At 40.0% G+C, this 20,887-nt stretch overlaps 1 protein-coding gene and 1 pseudogene across 4 annotated transcripts in view; one reads left to right on the top strand and one right to left on the bottom strand.

Moving 5' to 3' along the window:
* The window catches only part of ZNF143 (zinc finger protein 143), a 67,161-nt gene that overhangs the window by 1,024 nt on the left and 45,250 nt on the right, over window positions 1–20,887 (bottom strand). For all 4 annotated transcript variants that reach the window (XM_070383908.1, XM_070383907.1, XM_014478006.2 and 1 more), the window contains exons 12-15: window positions 20,033–20,260; window positions 16,533–16,681; window positions 13,469–13,630; window positions 843–989 (exon numbers count right to left, since the gene is read on the bottom strand). In XM_070383908.1, the coding sequence (XP_070240009.1) occupies window positions 843–989; window positions 13,469–13,630; window positions 16,533–16,681; window positions 20,033–20,260 (686 nt within the window). The remainder of the gene's footprint in view (window positions 1–842; window positions 990–13,468; window positions 13,631–16,532; window positions 16,682–20,032; window positions 20,261–20,887) is intronic.
* Window positions 1,703–2,978, top strand: LOC102278987 (CBY1-interacting BAR domain-containing protein 1 pseudogene; annotated as a pseudogene).

Here is a 20,887-nt window from a genome sequence, read left to right as displayed (position 1 = left end):
CATACACAAAGCCACAGTCAAGGTAATGCCAAAGAAATATAATATCCCAGAAGTAAAATTTCTCTCTATAATTCTAACACCTGGGCTTGTTAAAGTACTAATGCTCATCCACAAAACACAAAAATTCCTGCTGGGGAGAATAATGCAGTTTCTTTATACAGGATTTTGATAAATCTTCACACATGCAAGGAACAAAAAGATGCTTATCTTTTCTGTTGGAGATAGAGAGCTTCATGAGCCTTTAGCTTCATGCCCATAAACTAAATTAAAACCAACAGTTGGCATTTTCCTGAGTGCATTCTAACCCTTTCCAAGTAAATATGTTAAAACAAAACAAACTTCCCAAGGAAAGGTAATCTACACCTCATATTCTAGATTCTCTGAATGCAGTGACTTCCCAGAGACTATTCTTCATAGTCTTCTGACATTCCCCATCATAACATACAGCTGTTGTGCAGAGACATTTTTGAGGACTAACTTGGGAGTCTATGTTTACAGGTGGTTCATTTCCAAGGAATAATTCTTAAATGCTTTATGGAATCCTGCCTAATTAAAACTTTTATTCTGACAGTAAAGATGGCTGGTCAGGTACACACAGGGATGTATATACCAGGAGCTTTATACTTCTTGTTATAAATTCCCTTATAACACGCAAAGATAGTAGCAAACAAAGTTTTAGTCTCTTTGAGTTTATTTCAAACATGGCAATTTCCTTAAAGGAGCTAAGCACTGCGTATTATTCTGCGGCCTGCTTCTGTGAATGCCATGCATCAGAGCACAGTGACAAGGCTGAGGGCTGAACAGCACTGCTGTCGACAGAGGACAGCTGCCATTGTACTCACCTGAACCGCAATCTGGGTGCCGTTGGATGTTGCCACTAAGGTCAAAGGTCTGGTTTCTGTGGTTACTAAGTGATGGCTATGTTGTTGGTGCCCCATTTCTGATGATGCAGTATGGAATGCTGCCAAGTCCTGAGCCACAATTGCAACCTTAAAAAATACACAGAAGAATTAAAACTATGATTTAAATAGGTTAAAATCCATTTAATGCAAGGGACTGTCTTCAAATTCAAAAGGAAATCCTCCCTTCTGACCATAGACTTGTAGAAGCTGAAAGCTGGAAAAGACCTTACATATTGTCTATTCTGAACTCCTCTTTTTTTCCTTTTTTGTTTTGACTGCACCTCCCAGACTGTGGGATTTTAGTTCCCCTACGAGGGAGTGAACCCAGGACCTCAACAGTGAGAGCAGAGTCCTAACTACTGTACTGCCATGGAATTCCCGTGGACTCCTCTTTTTTGAGGAAGTTGACACTCAGAAAGAAGGGACTTATCTAAAGTTATGAAGCAAGCCGATAGCAAAACAGGATAGAGGACACTGAGAAAGTGGATTCGCTATGTCAGATTTCATTAAACAGAAGAGATGTGACTGTGCCTAGATTCTAATATCCCTAAGCAGCTGCCTGGGAAGTTACACTCATGAATTCATTTATATTTCATATGTCTATTTATTCCTGAGTTTGGATCCGTGGTAGATACACTATTTTATCCTGTTTATCTGTTGCACTACAAATTAGATTTCCATTAACCAAAAAGGACCTACTATGTAACACAGGGAATTCTGCTCAGTGTTATGTGGCAGCCTGGATGGGAGGGAATCTGGGGGAGAATGGATGCATGTACAGGTATGGCTGAGTCCCTTCGCTGTTCACCTGAAACTATCACAACATTGTTTGTTAATTAGCCATTCCCCAATACAAAATAAAAGGTTTTAAAAAATTAGATTTCCATTAAATGCTTAAAATTAAACAAAAAATTAAAAATAAAATAATTTGGGCGCACGGGGTGGGCTCTCGCGCCCCGGCGCATGTCCGGGCGCCAAGACCCTGTCGTTGGGTCTCAGCCCAGGGTCTCCGGCCGTGAGCGAGGCAGCATGTTGAGGCACAGCTTGGAAAACCGGGACGCTCAGACCAGACAACTGCAAGATGCTGTCACCAATGTGGATAAAGATTTCGGAGAGCTGTGCCAGATCTTTGCTGCTTACGTGTGGAAAACTGCCCGACTGCGAGACAAAGCGGACCTCCTGGTGAATGAAATCAACGTATATGCCTCTACCGAGACTCCGCACTTAAAGCAGGGCCTGAAAAACTTTGCTGACGAGTTTGCCAAACTTCAAGATTATCGACAAGCCGAGTTATATTTTATAATAATTCTCAATAGGTTGAAAGACTTGAAGCCAAAGTAGTTGAACCTTTGAAAGCTCATGGAACCATTGTAAAAATGAAGCGAGATGATCTCAAAGCAACATTAACAGCAAGGAATCGAGAAGCTAAACAGTTAACTCAGTTAGAAAGAACACGTCAGAGAAACCCATCTGATCGACATGTTATTTCACAGGCAGAAACTGAATTACAAAGAGCTACAATGGATGCTACCCGAACAACTCGTCATCTGGAGGAAACTATTGACAATTTTGAAAAGCAGAAAATAAAGGATATAAAGACTATATTTTCAGAATTCATCACTATTGAAATGTTATTTCACGGCAAAGCTTTAGAGGTCTACACTGCTGCCTACCAAAATATACAAAAGATTGATGAAGAAGAAGATTTAGAGGTTTTCCGACATTCTCTGTATCCACAAGATTATTCATCCCGTTTAGATATTGTAAGAGCAAATTCGAAGTCACCTCTTCAAAAATCATTGTCTGCTAAGTGTGTATCTGGAACAGGACAGGTAATTGACCTGTCGACTAAGAAAGGATCACCAAACAGAAGATGATGATGAAGAGGATGAAGACTTAGATGTTACAGAAGAAGAAAATTAAATTACTTAAGTAAATTTTGCATTTCCATCTTAAATGACCTGGAATCCAGAATTACTAAAATTGCAAAACATAATACTGGCTTGATATGTTAAACCTCAAAATTAAATCCTACTGGAAATGTAGAAATTATTAAAGGAAATTTATGCCAACCAAAAAAATAAATAAATACATACAATAATTTTAAATAAAAATATTTTAAAATTAAAAATAAAATTAGATTTCCACAGGGAATTCCCTGGTGATCCAGTGGTTAGGACTCAGCCCTTTCACTGCCGTGAGTCTGGGTTCCAGCCCTGGTCAGGGAATTGAACTAAGATCCCAGCAAGCTGCACAGCATGGCCAAAAAAAAGAAATAAAAAGATTTCCATTAACTGGGAAAACAAAGTACCAGGAACATTACTACATGGCATGAGGGATCTTAGTTTTCCAACCAAGGACTGAACCCATGACCCCTGTAGTGGAAGCATGGAATCCTAACCACTGGATTACCAGGGAATTAATTCCCAGCAACACATTGTCACAGTCACTTCCTCTTTTAGATCCCACAGAATCTTTCCAACCTGTTCCTGAAGCACCTAGTCAGAGTGGTTAAAAGTGCTTTTGTGGCTCTTAAACTACGAATGCAGCTTTTTCTGTGTAGATAATAACATAGAAAATAGCATCAACTACATGTCATATGGTATTTCAGTATTCTGTTCAGCCAAACTTAGAGAAAGAATAGGTTAAAAACTGAAATTACTATTTTACTTGGCCATTAATCCAATAAGAATGCTAGATTTTAGTGCTAATAGATATTTAGCTTAGATCAATCCCAGTATTGGTCCATAGTCCAGCAACAGATTTTAGTCCAACAACAGGGGAGAAGTTTATATTAGACTTACTTTCCTTCAGGTAACAATCATAAAGTGTCAAAAAAAATATGAAAAAGCAACCATCTGAAGGCACTGGTGAATGGTGAAAAGCAGGCAGGAAATGGAGGGGATTCTCAATAGAAGGGAACCACAGTGGGTCACATTGGTTTCAACAGCTTTTCCACTTGAGGGCAGTCACCAATCTGCAGCATAAGGCAACTTATGGTATAAGATATTGAAGTCCAGGGCTGCCAGAATGGCTATATATTGAAAGGGATATCCTAGAAAGGAGAAAACCAGAGGGAGGGGGACCCCCCCAAACCTGTATATAAGTTCCTCTCAATTCTTTAAGACCTCAGAACTGCAAATGTGTTGGGGAGGTGTCAATAAATCTGGAATAAAGCAGCAGCTAGAAGGCTAAAAAGCTGAAAAGAGGATTCAGTGATACTCACCAGAGGGCAGACAGAATTTAGAATTTCAACCCCACCAAGTTTAGAAGGGCTTGAAAAATACCTCAGGCTTTCCACTGACTACATTTTAGGAATAAAGACTATGTCCCAGGACTAAAGACTCACTCTGAGACCAAATGCCAAAACCAAAACAAACCTACCTTAATAAAGTGCAAAACCCAGCCTCCATAAGTAACTTAACTACTTGATAAAATTAATATTCTTCAGAGGAAGATAAACAAATTAAAAATCCCAATACTGTATCATCTACAATATCCAGAATACAGTAAGAAATTACAACACATGAGAAGAAGAAAATGTAATCCAGAGTCAAGAGAATATGAAGTCAACAGAAACAGACCTTGAGATGACCAATATGTTGTGATTAGCAAACTAGGACTTTAAGACAATTATTATATGTTAAAAGGCTTATGGAATTCACACAAGGGGAAATCTCAGTAAATAAATGAAAACTATAAAAAGTAAATTCTACAGTCAAAAATGACAATATCTAAAATTATCTAAATGGGCCTAATAAAAGATGGGTAAAATAGGTGATGTCAAAAGAAAAGATTAGTGAACTCAAAGACAGAGCAATAAGAATTATCTATCTGAAGAACTAAGAAAAAAAAAGAATGCACCCCCCAGAAACTTGTGGGAAAACACCAAGTTAATATACATATACTTTAGAGACCCAGAAGTAAAAGAGAAACAATGAGGCAGAATAAAAACTTTTGATGAAATAATGGCATAACTTTTCCTAAATTTGATAAAAACACAAACACCCTTCCCTACAAAAAACATTACCATATAATGTTTCATGGATCACAATAAACTGTGGAAAATTCTGAAAGAGATGGAAATACCAGACCACCTGACCTGCCTCTTGAGAAGCCTATATGCAGGTCAGGAAGCAACAGTTAGAACTGGACATGGAACAACAGATTGGTTCCAAATAGGAAAAGGAGTATGTCAAGGCTGTATATTGTCACCCTGTTTATTTAACTTCTATGCAGAGTACATCATGAGAAACGCTGGACTGGAAGAAACACAAGCTGGAATCAAGATTGCCGGGAGAAATATCAATAACCTCAAATACACAGATGACACCACCCTTATGGCAGAAAGTGAAGAGGAACTCAAAAGCCTCTTGATGAAAGTGAAAGTGGAGAGTGAAAAAGTTGGCTTAAAGCTCAACATTCAGAAAACGAAGATCATGGCATCCGGTCCCATCACTTCATGGGAAATAGATGGGGAAACAGTGGAAACAGTGTCAGACTTTATTTTTTGGGGCTCCAAAATCACTGCAGATGGTGACTGCAGCCATGAAGTTAAAAGACGCTTACTCCTTGGAAGGAAAGTTATGACCAACCTAGACAGCATATTCAAAAGCAGAGACATTACTTTGCCAACAAAGGTCCGTCTAGTCAAGGCTATGGTTTTTCCTGTGGTTATGTATGGATGTGAGAGTTGGACTGTGAAGAAGGCTGAGCACCGAAGAATTGATGCTTTTGAACTGTGGTGTTGGAGAAGACTCTTGAGAGTCCCTTGGACTACAAGGAGATCCAACCAGTCCATTCTGAAGGAGATCAGCCCTGGGATTTCTTTGGAAGGACTGATGCTAAAGCTGAAACTCCAGTACTTTGGCCACCTCATGCGAAGAGCTGACTCATTGGAAAAGACTCTGATGCTGGGAAGGATTGGGGGCAAGAGGAGAAGGGGACGACAGAGGATGAGACGGCTGGATAGCATCACTGACTCGATGGACATGAGTCTGAGTGAACTCCAGGAGTTGGTGATGGACAGGGAGGCCTGGCGTGCTGCGATTCATGGGGTCGCAAAGAGTCGGACACGACTGAGCGACTGATCTGATCTGAATATTATATATGTTGTCTTATAATTACATATAAGAAACCTAGGAGATAAATACAAAGAAGACCACACCATAATTACATTGCTAAAAAGCAAATATAAAGAGTCTAGAAAATAGCCAGAGGAAAAACTGGTGTATCATATACAGGGGAACAATGATATGAAGATGGCTGATTTCTCACCAGAAACAATGAAGGACAGAGACAATTTAAAGTGCTGAAAGAAAAAAAAAAAAAAACCCGGCCAATTGTATATCTAGCAAAAATATCCTTTAAGACAAAAATATGTTTCAAACAGAAAGGCGACATAACATGTTTTCAAATAAGCAAAACTAGAGAATTTGTCACTGTAGATCTGCACTACAAACAATGCTAAAGTATATCCTTCAGGGGACTTTCCTGGTGGCCCAATGATAAAGAATCTGCCTTGCAAGCAGGGGACACAGGTCTGGTCCCTGGCTGGGGAACTAAGACCCCACATGTTGCAGAGCAACTAAGCCCAAGTGCCGCAGTTACTGAGCCCACAGGTACAACTACCGAAGCCTGCTCACTCTGGAGCCTGCACAGCAACCACGCACTGCACGGAGAGATCCTGTGCGCCACAGCTAAGACCTGACACAGCCAAAATGAGTTAACTAATTTAAAAAACAAAATATATCCTTCAGGCCAAATGGATGTCATTTAGACACTTAGTCTACAGAAAGGCATAAGAGGCACTGGAAATTGTAAACCAGCAGATAAGTATAAAATATTATGTTTCCCATCATCTTGTAACTTACTTAAAAGATTAACTGCTTATGCTAAAAAATAATATTGCACTGCGGGGGTTTTAATATCTGTAAATATAAAATAAATCACAGCAGCACAAAGAGTAGGGACATAAATGAAAATATACTGCTTCAAGGTTTTATGTAAACTAGTAACAATCTTAAGTCTAAGGAGACCGCAATAACTTAAGGATGCACATTTTAATCCCCGGGGCAACCTCAAAAAGGTAACAGAGAAGGGTATAATTATGTAGTCATTTGAGGAATTAAAATGAAATATGTACACACCTAATAACAGCGTTTCAAAAACCTAGAAGTAAAAAAAGAAACAACTAAAAGGGAGACAAATCCACAATCATAGTTGAAGATATCAATTACTTTTTCTTAGTAACTGATAGAACAAATATATAAAAGATTAATAAGGTTATAGAATATTTGAACAACACTATCAACCACCTTAACTTAAAGTGTAACATGCTACACACAAGTGCAGAACACACATTCTTTTCAAATACATATGAAATACAATAGGAAATCAATGAAAGACAAAGGGAAAACAAGTCTCAAATTTCAAAATAATAATATCTTACCATATGGTTCTCTGACCAAAACAGACTTAAATTAAAAATCAAGAAAAACAGGTATTGAGAAAAGTACCAGATATTAAGAAATTATCAGGGCTTCCCTGGTGGCTCAGATGGTAAAGAATCTGCCCACAATGTGGAAGACCCAGGTTCGATCCCTGGGTCAGGAAGATCCCCTGGAGAAGGAAATGGCTACCCACTCCAGTATTCTTGCCTGGAGAATCCATGGACAGAGGAGCCGGGCAGGCTACAGTCTAGAGTCACAGAGTCAAACACAACTGAGCAACTCACATTTTCTCTTTCAAGAAATTAAACCTACATGCAAATTAAAACCACAATGATATACCATTTCACATCTACAAGAATGGCTAAACTTTTAAATAGCAACAACTCAAAATGTTGATGATATGAAACAAACAGAACTATTGTGAGTGGGAGTGTGAGTGGGGTCAAACCACTTTGAAGAACTGCTTGACACTTTCATATAAAGTTAAATATACCTCTACCCTATGACTCAACAATTCCACTAACAGGTTATTAATCTGAGAATGAGAATATGTGTCTACAAATATACTTGTACTAGAATTTTTACCACTGTCTTAATTCATAACAGAAAAAAAAAACTGGAAGCATCTCAAATATTTGTTCATCAAGGGGAGAATCTATCAATAAATTGTGATACACTCCTAACCACAGAATACTGCTTAGCAATAAAAATGAAGGAACTCATGTTATAAACAATAACATGGATAAATCTCCAAAATGTTATGTTAAACAAAAAAACACAAAACAAGAGAGTTCATACTCTGGCATCACTATGCAAAATTCAAGGAAAGACAAGATAATACAGTCAGAACAACTAGATGGACACTGACTGGATGGGGTCCCAAGAGAACTTTCTGGTGTGACAGAAATGTTCTAGATCTTGTTTGGGATGGGATGGGTGTGTATGTTTAACAACTCACTAAACTGTAAACTTTCTGTACAGGTAGTGGTCCAGTGATTAGGATTCTGTGCTTCTACTGCCAGGAGCCCAGGTGTGATCCCTGGTTGGGGAACTAAGATCCTGCAAACCACATGATGTGGGGAAAAAAAAAATCTATGCATTTCACTGTATATAAATTTTACCTCAATGAAGAAGAAACAATTGCAGGCTAATATGAAAAACATGTCCAATCTCACTAATAGACAAGTTAAAGTGAAAATATAACTTATCTTTTGCTTGTGAATAATGCAAATGTGAAAAACAAAATCCTCAGTGCTACCAAGAGTACAGTGAAATAAGAATACTTTTAGAACCATGGCATAATTATTAAAACTCTCCAGAAAGGAATTTAGCAATATTCTTTTTAGAAGAAGGTTAAAATAGTTCATCAGTTCAGTTCAGTTCAGTCGCTCAGTCGTGTCTGACTCTTTGCGACCCCATGACTCGCAGCACGCCAGGCCTCCCTGTCCATCAACAACTCCTGGAGTTCACTCAGACTCACGTCCAACAAGTCGGTGATGCCCTCCAGCCATCTCATCCTCTGTCGTCCCCTTCTCCTCCTGCCCCCAATCCCTCCCAGCATCAGAGTCTTTTCCAATGAGTCAACTCTTCACATGAGGTGGCCAAAGTACTGGAGTTTCAGCTTTAGCATCATTCCTTCCAAAGAACACCCAGGGCTGATCTCCTTCAGAATGAACTGGTTGGATCTCCTTGCAGTCTCTCAAGAGACTTCTCCAACACCACAGTTCAAAAGCATCAATTCTTCGGCGCTCAGCCTTCTTCACAGTCCAAATCTCACATCCATACATGACCACAGGAAAAACCACAGCCTTGACTAGACGGATCTTTGTTGGCAAAATAATGTCTCTGCTTTTTAATATGCTGTCTAGGTTGGTCATAACTTTCCTTCCAAGGAGTAAGCTTCTTTTAATTTCATGGCTGCAATCACCATCTACAGTGATTTTGGAGCCCCCCAAAATAAAGTCTGACACTGTTTCCACTGTTTCCCCATCTATTTGGCATGAAGTGATGGGACCAAATGCCATGATCTTCGTTTTCTGAATGTTGAGCTTAAAGCCAACTTTTTCACTCTCCTCTTTCACTCATCGAGAGGCTTTTTAGTTCCTCTTCACTTTCTGCCATAAGGGTGGTGTCATCTGCATATCTGAGGTTATTGATATTTCTCCCGGCAATCTTGATTCCAGTTTGTGCTTCTTCCAGCCCAGTGTTTCTCATGATGTACTCTGCATATAAGTTAAATAAGCAGGGTGACAATATACAGCCTTGACGTACTCCTTTTCCTATTTGGAACCAGTCTGTTGTTCCATGTCCAGTTCTAACTGTTGCTTCCTGACCTGCATATAGGTTTCTCAAGAGGCAGGTCAGGTGGTCTGGTATTTCCATCTCTTTCAGAATTTTCCACAGTTTATTGTGATGCACACAGTCAAAGGCTTTGGCATAGTCAATAAAGCCATTAATTTAATAATTCCATGACTAGAATTTGTTTCCCATGAAAATAATCAGAGACTTGCAGAACAATCTGTGTATGTGGAATGCGTTAATACATGATGGTATATCTTGCATTGCAGGCAGATTCTTTACCGTTGAGCTACCAGGAAAGCCCTATAGTATATCCATTTGATCAATTGTTTTATAAATATTAAAAATTCTTTTAAAAGAACATTTAATTGATATGAGAAAGTGCTCAGGATATAGTGTTAAGTGGATGACAAGCATACAAAATTGTATTATTATCCTCAACTTTGTTCATACACACATATACACAGAAAACAAGATGAACAGTCCTAAATGTTGAGACTAGTTATTTTAACCTCAAGGGATTATAGCTAATTTTTAGTTTGAGTCCCTATTTTCAAATTCTTTTGGGTACATACCTTTAAGTGGAATTACAGGATCATATGTAAATCTATCTATGTTCAACTTTTAAAAGAACTGCTATATTGATTTCCACAGCAGCTACATTCCCATGAGCAATGCACAAGATTTCCAATTTCTTTATATTGTCCCCAAATTTGTTATCTTCTGTTTTTGGATAAGAGTCATCCTAATGGGGGTAAAGTGGGGTCTCACTGTGATTTTGATTTGTATTTTCCTAAAGGTCATTTAGCACATGGAAAGGTATTCAACATCATTCTGCCATAAGGGTGGTGTCATCTGCATATCTGAGGTTATTGATATTTCGGCAATCGTGATTCCAGCTTGTGCTGCTTCCAGTCCAGCGTTTCTCATGATGTACTCTGCATAGAAGTTAAATAAGCAGGGTGACAATATAGCTTTGATGTACTCCTTTTCCTATTTGGAACCAGTCTGTTGTTCCATGTCCAGTTCTAACTGTTGCTTCCTGACCTGCATACAGGTTTATCAAGATGCAGGTCAAGTGGTCTGGTATTCCCATCTCCTTCAGAATTTTCCACAGTTTATTGTGATCCACAGTCAAAGGCTTTGGCATAGTCAACAAAGCAGAAATAGATGTTTTTTGGAAACTCTCTTGCTTTTTCGATGATCCAGCGTATGTTGGCAATTTGATCTCTGGTTCCTCTGCCTTTTCTAAAACCAGCTTGAACATCTGGAAGTTCATGGTTCATGTATTGCTGAAGCCTGGCTTGGAGAATTTTGAGAATTACTTTACTAGCTTGTGAGATGAGTCCAATTGGGCGGTAGTTTGAGCATTTTTTGGCATTGCCTTTGGGACTGGAATGAAAACTGACCTTTTCCAGTCCTGTGGCCACTGCTGAGTTTTCCAAATTTGCTGGCATATTGAGTGCAGCACTTTCATAGCATCATCTTTTAGGATTTGAAACAGCTCAACTGGAATTCTATCGTCTCCACTAGCTTTGTTCGTAGTGATGCTTCCTAAGGCCCACTTGACTTCACATTCCAGGATGTCTGGCTCTAGGTGAGTGTGAGTGATCACACCATCATGATTATCTGGGTCGTGAAGATCTTTTTTATACAGTTCTGTGTATCCTTGCCACCTCTTCTTACTATCTTCTGCTTCTGTTAGGTCCATACCATTTCTGTCCTTTACTGAGCCCATGTTTGCATGAAATATTCCCTTGGTACCTCTAATTTTCTTGAAGAGCTCTGTAGTTTTTCCCATTCTGTTGTTTTCCTCTATTTCTGTGCATTGATCGCTGAGGAAGGCTTTCTTATCTCTCCTTGCTATTCTTTGGAACTCTGCATTCAAACGGGTATATCTTTCCTTTTCTCCTTTGCTTTTCACTTCTCTTCTTTTCACAGTTATTTGTAAGGCCTCCTCAGACCACCATTTTGCTTTTTTGCATTTCTTTTTCTTGGGAATGGTCTTGATTCCTGTCCCCTGTACAATGTCACGAACCTCCGTCCATAGTTCATCAGGCACCCTGTTTATCACTGTCTTTGGTAAGCAGAAGTAGTTTTGAAAAAGTCCAATTTATCCAAAAAGAAAAAATTTTATTGTTAGTGCATTTTGTATCCTGTCTATGAAATTTTTATCCTAAGGTTACAAAAACATTTACTTTTAGAAGCTTTTTGATTCTGATTCCTGTATTTCAAGGTCCAGAAGACTTTTAACGTTGTTCTTTTTTTCAGGACTTTGCATGTTCTTTTTAGGTCCTTTGTATTTTCATATAAATATTGGAATTGGGTTATGTGTATCTTAAAAAATGCCTTCTGAAATTTTGATTGTGATAGTACTCAATCTACAAATGAATTTAGGAAGAATAATAGCTATGAATTTTGACAGACCCTTGCATTGAACAGGGTACAGTAGCTGAAGTGAAACTTAGCATTGTCTTCAGCATAGCACAGCAACAATTTTTGTGTGCGTGTGTTGTTGTAATGTCTTCAATTTTATTTATTGATTTATTTGGCTGTGCTGGGTCTTAGTTGCAGCATGCAGGATCTTTTTTTTTTTTCCAGTTATGGCAGTCAGAATCTTTAAGTTTCAGCATGTGGGATCTAGTTCCCCAGCCAGGTGCCCTCTGCATTGGCAGCACAGAGTACTAGCCACTGGACCACCAGGGAAGACCCTATAAGAACAGTTTTTAAATGTATTAACCAAAATCATTTAAGATGAATGAAAAATAAAAGTACAAAGAGATACATAAGATTTGGTACCACTGTGCTGACCATCAAAAGGGGAGGAGGCACTCTCAAAAGCTACAGATAAGAATGTAGATGTGTACAACCCTAGAAACGAAGTTTGGCAATGCTTATCACAATTACAAATGTGTATGTCTTTTCAGCCAGCAGTTTCACTCTAGGGATTTATCTAGTAGCAGATATATTCACACATAAAAAATCCCATGTGCACAAGATTATGTGTTGTCTGAAACAGCAAAAGACTTTAAATAAATTACGGCATGTCCATACAGTGGAATATGATATAGCTTAGAACAAGAATGAGAGAGAATTCCCTGGCAATCCAGTGGTTAGGACTCTTCACTTTCACTTCCAGCGCCCAGGTTCAGTGCCCGGCTGGGAACTAAGATCCTACAAACCATGCGGCGCCACCAGATTATCAAAAAAAAAAAAAAAAAAAAACAGGAAAACTCTCTATATAAAGACACAGAAAGATGTTCTGGATGTACTATTAAGATTAAAAAAAACAAGGAGGTGAGAAACACTACTGTGCTTACTACAGTATAAAGGGCGGGGGGAGATGACTATTTGTGTGTGCGTGTGCTCAGTCGCTCAGTTGTATCTAACTCTTGTGATCCCAGGGGCTGTTATGGGGTATATGCAAAAATCAATCCTATTTTACACATGAAAAAAAAACTGAGACTCAGAGGGCTGTGTAGCTAAAAAGCTTTAAAACTGAGATTCAATCTGAAGTTTATGTGCTTAACCACTGGACTTCCCAGGGAGCGCGAGTGGTAAAGAACCGTCTGCCAATGTGGAACACGTAAGAGACATGGGTTTGAGCCCTGGAGGAGGGCATGGCAACCCACTGCAGTATTCTTGCCTGGAGAATCCCATGGACAGAGGAGCTTGGCGGGTGACAGTCAACAGCGTCACAAAGAGGCACACACAACTGAAGTGATTTAGCATGCACGATACCACACCGTACATCTATGACTAACAATTTTGATACTGATATTTGTACCAATTGGTATACAAGAAAAAAGCAATTACCTGCTGCCCTTCTGTACCCTCGGCAGTAACCATAGCAACAGAATGTGCTCCTGCTGAAGAAATGACTGCATCATGAGCAGGTACTGTGATGGGCGTTCCGTCCTGTGTTACCATTGTAATGGTGTTGCCAATGGCCTGCATGTCGGCTTGAGATATGTTGACCTGCAACACAATGCATTTTACAATCAGGCAATGTTTCTTGCTTTATCTGGTCAATTTTATTAAGGACTGAGCCTAAGCCTCCTATGGCTTCCCATGTGGCTCGGTGGTTAAGAATCCGCCTGCCAGTGCAGGAGATGCAGGTTTGATCCCTGGGTCAGGAAGAACCTCTGGAGAAGGAAATGGCAACCCACTCCAGTATTCTTGCCTGGAAAATTCCATGGACAGAGGAGCCTGGCAGGCTGCAGTCCATGGGGTTGCAAAGAATCAGACACAACTGAGCATGTACACATACAAGTCTTGTTTAAGTCTACTCTGGGAGCAAATAACCATTTTATAATGGAATAAACTCTTTTTAGAAAGAGATCATCAGAAAAACTGAGTGTTTCTTAAATACGTTTTCCTCCTCTCCATCTCTACAGACAATTTAGATTTCTATTTTTCTTTCATCTAATTTTTGCCAATAATACAACTTCTTTCTAGATATTTAACCCCTCCCTAATCATCTTGCACCTTGTCACCTTGGTAAAAAACAAATTTCATTATGCTCCCTGCTCAAATCCCCAGTGACGCCCTATCTGTCCAGAATAAAACTGTTAGTAAATTTGTTTAATCTTATATGCCAATCAGTGGACAAAGAGTACTATGTGGAATTAGTGATGACAGAAGTGAGGAGGAGAGGGATAAATGGGATGGTCCAAGTGCTCTGTATGTTTCTATCCTGAATATATTCTGCTTCTAGCTAACACTGGCACATTCAGTTCAGTTCAGTTCAGTTCAGTCGCTCAGTCGTGTCCACCAGGCCTCCCTGTCCATCACCAACTCCCGGAGTTCAATCAAACTCACTGAGTTGGTCCATTGAGTTGGTGATGCCATCCAGCCATCTCATCCTCTGTCGTCCCCTTCTCCTCCTGCCCCCAATCCCTCCCAGCATCAGAGTCTTCTCCAATGAGTCAACTCTTAGCATGAGGTGGCCAAAGTACTGGAGTTTCTGCTTTAGCATCATTCCTTCCAAAGAAATCCCAGGGCTGATCTCCTTGCAGTCCAAGGGACTCTCAAGAGTCTTCTCCAACACCACAGTTCAAAAGCATCAATTCTTCGGCACTCAGCCTTCTTCACAGTCCAACTCTCACATCCATACATGACCACAGGAAAAACCACAGCCTTGACTAGACGGACCTTTGTTGGCAAAGTAATGTCTCTGCTTTTGAATACGCTATCTAGGTTGGCTGGTCATAACTTTCCTTCCAAGGAGTAAGCGTCTTTTAATTTCATGGCTGCAGTCACCATCTGCAGTGATTTTGGAGCCCAAAAAATAAAGTCTGACACTGTTTCCACTGTTTCCCCATCTATTTCCCATGAAGTGATGGGACCAGATGCCATGATCTTCGTTTTCTGAATGTTGAGCTTTAAGCCAACTCTTTCACTCTCCACTTTCACTTTCAGCAAGAGGCTTTTGAGTTCCTCTTCACTTTCTGCCATAAGGGTGGTGTCATCTGCATATCTGAGGTTATTGATATTTCTCCCGGCAATCTTGATTCCAGCTTGTGCTTCTTCCAGTCCAGCGTTTCTCATGATGTACTCTGCATAGAAATTAAATAAGCAGGGTGACAATATACAGCCTTGACGTACTCCTTTTCCTATTTGGAACCAGTCTGGTGTTCCATGTCCAGTTCTAACTGTTGCTTCCTGACCTGTATACAGATTTCTCAAGAAGGCAGGTCAGGTGGTCTGGTATTCCCATCTCTTTCAGAATTTTCCACAGTTTATTGTGATGCACACAGTCAAAGGTTTTGGCATAGTCAATAAAGCAGAAATAGATGTTTTTCTGGAACTCTCTTGCTTTTTCCATGATCGAGCGTATGTTGGCAATTTGATCTCTGGTTCCTCTGCCTTTTCTAAACCAGCTTGAACCTCAGGAAGTTCACGGTTCACGTATTGCTGAAGCCTGGCTTGGAGAATTTTGAGCATTACTTTACTAGCATGTGAGATGAGTGCAATTGTGCAGTAGTTTGAGCATTCTTTGGCATTGCCTTTCTTAGGGATTGGAATGAAAACTGACCTTTTCCAGTCCTGTGGCCACTGCTGAATTTCCCAAATTTGCTGGCATATCGAGTGCAGCACATTAAGAGTTATTTATTCAAAGGGCAGATTAATCATGGGAGGTAAAGTTCTAAAAGAGATGGGTAAAAAGACAGTTCTCCATGGAAGAAGCAGTATTGGGGGATAAAGAAACCCATGCATCTATTTCCGTGGGTATTAAGACAACCTTAGCAAGGGCTTAAAAATGAAATCAAGTCTGAATTATTTTAGGACAGTGGCATCTAGAAAACAATGACAAGTTTGACTGTCAAACAACAACTCTTATATTGCTTTTCCTGGGGAAATCAAGACAGCTTCCTATTAATTTTGAAGCTAGTTAAATGAACTCCCATGATTCCAAGTAGGGAGAAAGTCACACCCTGGAAATTTTACAGGTTTCCCCATCACTGACTTGCCCAGATCTTTTAATGATGTCCTCATCACCTCTGCCAAACTTCTGCTGATTTCTCAATCTTATCTCCTGGACCTAATTAGCCACCCAATCTATCCCTTCCAAGTTTCACACAGACCCATTACTTTTCACTGTGTTCCTGACCTTCATCACCTTACCTTTGAAAGATACCCATTCCACCACGTGAATTCTACAGAGTGACAAACCTTCTCTCTTTATGGACCTCCTTGCGTGTAGTCTCTTTCAGCAAAAAAGAGTCTCTTTCTTCAGGAGATCTAGCACTGCTCACAAGCTGAACTCCAAACTTTGTGCTCTAATTCAAGGCTTTCTTCAACTGGGACCCAACCTGCCTTTCGAGCCCAGGCTCAGAGAAATATTATTTAATGTGTCTGGCTTTTGGTGGGTACTTACATGCTGAGTCCCGTCCTGGGATATGAGTGTAACCTGTTGACTCAACCCAGACTGGGTTACTGTGGCTACTTGGGTAGATACGACGTCATCCCCTTCTACACCTGTAACATATGTGATCTGGGACCCTTTAAGGACATCTTCACCTTGACCTGTTTAAAACAAATGAATCATTTATTTGATCAACCTACCAAGCTCTTTAGAAAACAGAATATTTTAAATATTATGGAGAAACTGACAAAAATGAAAGGGCATATGTACTGAATTCTTTTTTTTTTTTTTTTTTACTTTACAATATTGTATTGGTTTTGCCCTACATCAACATGCATCCGCCATGGGTGTACACGTGCTCCCCATCCTGAACCCCCCTCCCACCTCCCTCCCCATACCATCCCTCTGGGTCATCCCAGTGCACCAGCCCCAAGCTTCCTGTATCCCGCATTGAACCTGGACTGGCGATTCGTTTCTTATATGATATTATACATGTTTTAATGCCATTCTCCCAAATCATCCCCCAGCTCCCTCTCCCACAGAGTCCAAAAGACTGTACTGAATTCTAAACCATGAAAATGATTTCTAACACCTCCTGCCGATCTCTCCACCTGCTCTTTTGCAAAGCCAAACCAAATCCAAGCAGACTGAACTAAACTTTTCCACATAAAGAGTAACTGTTCTAATTTTGAGAGACCTTGCTTACTCCCTTAGTTGGCATAATTATATAACACTGTGCATGTGTGTTGGGGTGAGGAGTGGGGGAACTGCACAGGGAGACTAACTAGCAAGTAACCCTTCTAACATGGCAAATATGTGCTAAGTTCTTGCAGTCACTTAAGAAGCTGTTAAAAATGATAAGACAATCTTCATAAATATTAACCCCAAAACCAGAATGGTGTGTAAACACAATGTACTAACACTAAGTTACTTACTCTTTAACAAGAGTGACTTATTGCAAGTCATCAGTACACAATGATATCACTGTGTAAAGACAGTATTATCTGGGGAAAGGTTAATAATTTCATAAGTGACTGAACAGGAACTCCCACCCACTTTTTTATTTCACAAAAAATCAGCAAGTAAACAGAAATTTCCACTGTCCATTACTTCCATACTTGGCAACCAGTAAGATGCCTTATCCCTCTCTTCTACTGCTTTCCACATCTCATGAGGCCAGAAAAAGGGTAATTTTCTTTTTTTAATTCAAAGGACTTTATATGCTAATTTAAGAGTACTTCTCAAAGTTATGGTTGATGCCTGCACTCATACAGCTATGGTCATCATGGTGTAATCCCTATGACACTCATCATTTCATTTCTTTTTGTTCTGTTCCATGGCTTCCAAGGTGGTTCAGTGGTAAAGAATCCACCTGCCAGTGCAGGAGATGTGGATTTGATCCCTGGGTCGGGAAGATTGCCTGGAGGAGGAAATGGCAACTCACTCCAGTATTCTTGCCTGCAAAATCCCACGGACAGAGGAGCCTAGTGGTCTACAGTCCAAAGGGTCACAAAGAGTTGGACACGACTGAGCACACACACAAGACACAGGCAGATGAGCTTCTGAGGTGGCGCTAGTGGTAAAGAACCCGCCTGCCAGTGCAGAAGACATAAGAGATGCAGGTTCAATCCTTGGGTCAGGAGAATGCCCCAGAGAAGGGCATGGCAACCCACTCCAGTATTTCTGCCTGAAGAATCCCATGGACAGAGGATTCCTGCAGGCTACAGTCCATAGGGTCACAAAGAGTTAGATACAACTGATATGACTTAGCATGCACGCACGGCCATTTATTATTATTATACCATTACTCCAACGGGGTTCAAAACGTAGGGCATCACATGGGAGAAAAGGAACACAAACCCATTCTTATTCTCGGAAAAACAATCTTAGTTTAACTTTTTTTAATAACATGTATATCATAGGTTATCTTCTAGAACACAAGAAATTCTGACAATCTGAAATGTTAACATTTAAGGAAGAGATTGAGGAAGATTAAAAAGGGAACAGTCTTAAACCCAAGTTTGACATCATTAAAGTCTACTTTATAATTGCAAGGATTTAGCAGCAATTGTTAACATCTAACCAAGCACACTTACAGTGCTATGGCTAGAAAACAGCATAGCATTTGAGAGGAAAGGAATTGTTGGGAAGTTCCTGGTAGTCCAGTGGCTAGCACTTGGTGCTTTCACTGATGGAGCCTGGGTTCAATCCCTGGTCAGGGAACTAAGATCCTGCAAACCCTGTGATATGGACGAAATATTTTAAAAAGAGTGAAGGAAATGTTATTTTTTTACTGCTACTGCTGCTGCTGCTGCTAAGTCACTTCAGTCATGTCCGACTCTGTGCAACCCCATAGACAGCAGCCCACCAGGCTTCTCTGTCCCTGGGATTCTCCAGGCAAGAATATGGGAGTGGGTTGCCATTTCCTTCTCCAATGCATGCATGCATGCTAAGTCGCTTCAGCCGTGTCTGACTCTGTGTGACCCTATGGACAGCAGCCCACCAGGCTCCTCTGTCCACGGGATCCTCTAGGCAAGAATACTGGAATCGATTGCCATTTCCTTCTCTGTATTTTCTTACTATCACACGACTAATATCTGAAAAGATAAATTAGAATTACACGGAATTATTTGAGTAGATAGTGAATGATCTGTTCTTTTCCTTATTCTCCATTTTTTTCCCTACCTGTATGTTTTTCAATCCTTTAATATTAGTTGTAAGATTGGGTAAGAATGTTTTAATTTTCAAACTTACTTCATTTAGGAACTACTCAATGAAACAGGACAATATATATGTTTTGTTCTGTTTCAGAAAAACCTATTTCATTTTAATCTATTTAACTATGCTGTGTTATTTAACTGAAATCATGGAATCTAATTCTGTTTTTCTCAAGAGTTTATCCTTACTGAAATGAATGTTTTTGTCTCCCACAACACTACTGAATAGACATGAATCAACTAAGAGTTATTTAGGAATGCTTCACCACTCTTGATTAAGACCAACATTCTAATACACCCAAATAGTCTAGCTACCCCTACCCTGCTGTGCAGCCTCATGTCATATCACCCTCCCAGGCAGAAATGCCATGCTGGCCAGGCTTCGTTCAGTCTCTCCAATTTACTTGGCTCTCTCCAACCTCAGGGCTTTTTGCATGTGCCAGTCCCTCCATTTGGAACATTCTCCTGCCTCTGCTCCCTGTTTACCACCCTACCCCCCAACCCTTGTACATCCCTGCCCGTACACCGAGTGAACCCATGATCTCTCCAAAAATCACTTCTTCAGGGGAGTTGTCTCTGACCTTTGAGACTAATTTCCCCTCTTACATCTCAGAGCATTAAGTACCTTACTTTGATAGCAATTATTGCAGTTGTAAACGGTATTTTTGTGCGACTATTTGAATGAAACTTTATGGTTAGAGATAATGCTTTCAATCATACATTATGCTCGTAACTATTGATTTTCAAACAATAAAATACTGGACATAAAAATAAAATACTGGGGAAAACCCTTACCTGGGGGAGGCTCAAAGAAGGCTTCCTGCTCCTCCTCGATGGGCTCAGTGTCGTTGTGCGCCGTTCGTTTGTGCATGGCCAGTGTGGAGATCTGCTTGTATGTCTTCCCACAGTGATTACAGTTGTATGGTTTGGAGTGAGTGTGAACAACATGATGTTTGTACAAACTGGAATATTCTGTAAACCTTTTGTCACACCCAGGGACTGTACAAACATATGGCTTTTCCCCTAAGAAAAGAATGGCACCGGGAAAAAAAAATCAATTTTCAGTTATGAAGGCATAATCATTCCATACCTTCTAGGAGGTGGACGGGGAATGAAGGGGGAGGGAAACCACTAGTAGCAAAAGTAAACAGTTGTCAAATCCCTTTCTATCCTGCTGTAAGGCACAGCATAAGAAAAGACTCTCTGACTATGGTTTCAACTTGGCTCAAAAGGTGGTCTGCAACCTGAGTCATACCCCACACTTGAATACCACTTTTTGTTTAATTTCAAGAAATGTGAAAAATAAGGATGGAGATATTTACTGCCCAGCTACAAGCTTTGATGAGGACTTTCCAGGCAATCCAGTGGTTATGACTAGGCACTTATACTGCAGGGGGCATGGGTTCGATCCTTGGTTGGAGAACTACGATCTCACATGCCACACAGAGAGCCACACACAAAAAAAGCATTGATGAAACTGTTCTTGTTACTTATAACTAGATAATCTACATATCATTAGTGATACTATATTAATAATGGAAATAATAAATGTAGGGAATTCCCTGGCAGTCTAGTAGTTAGGACTCCACACTTTCACTGCAGAGAACCTGGGGTCAATCCCACAAGCCACTTGGTACAGCCCAAAATAAT

Source organism: Bos mutus, chromosome 15 (genome assembly GCF_027580195.1).
Source record: "Bos mutus isolate GX-2022 chromosome 15, NWIPB_WYAK_1.1, whole genome shotgun sequence".
In the NCBI taxonomy this organism is placed as follows: domain Eukaryota; kingdom Metazoa; phylum Chordata; class Mammalia; order Artiodactyla; family Bovidae; genus Bos; species Bos mutus.
Note: the sequence above shows the minus strand (reverse complement) of the source record. Positions and strands in the feature narration are given on the sequence as shown.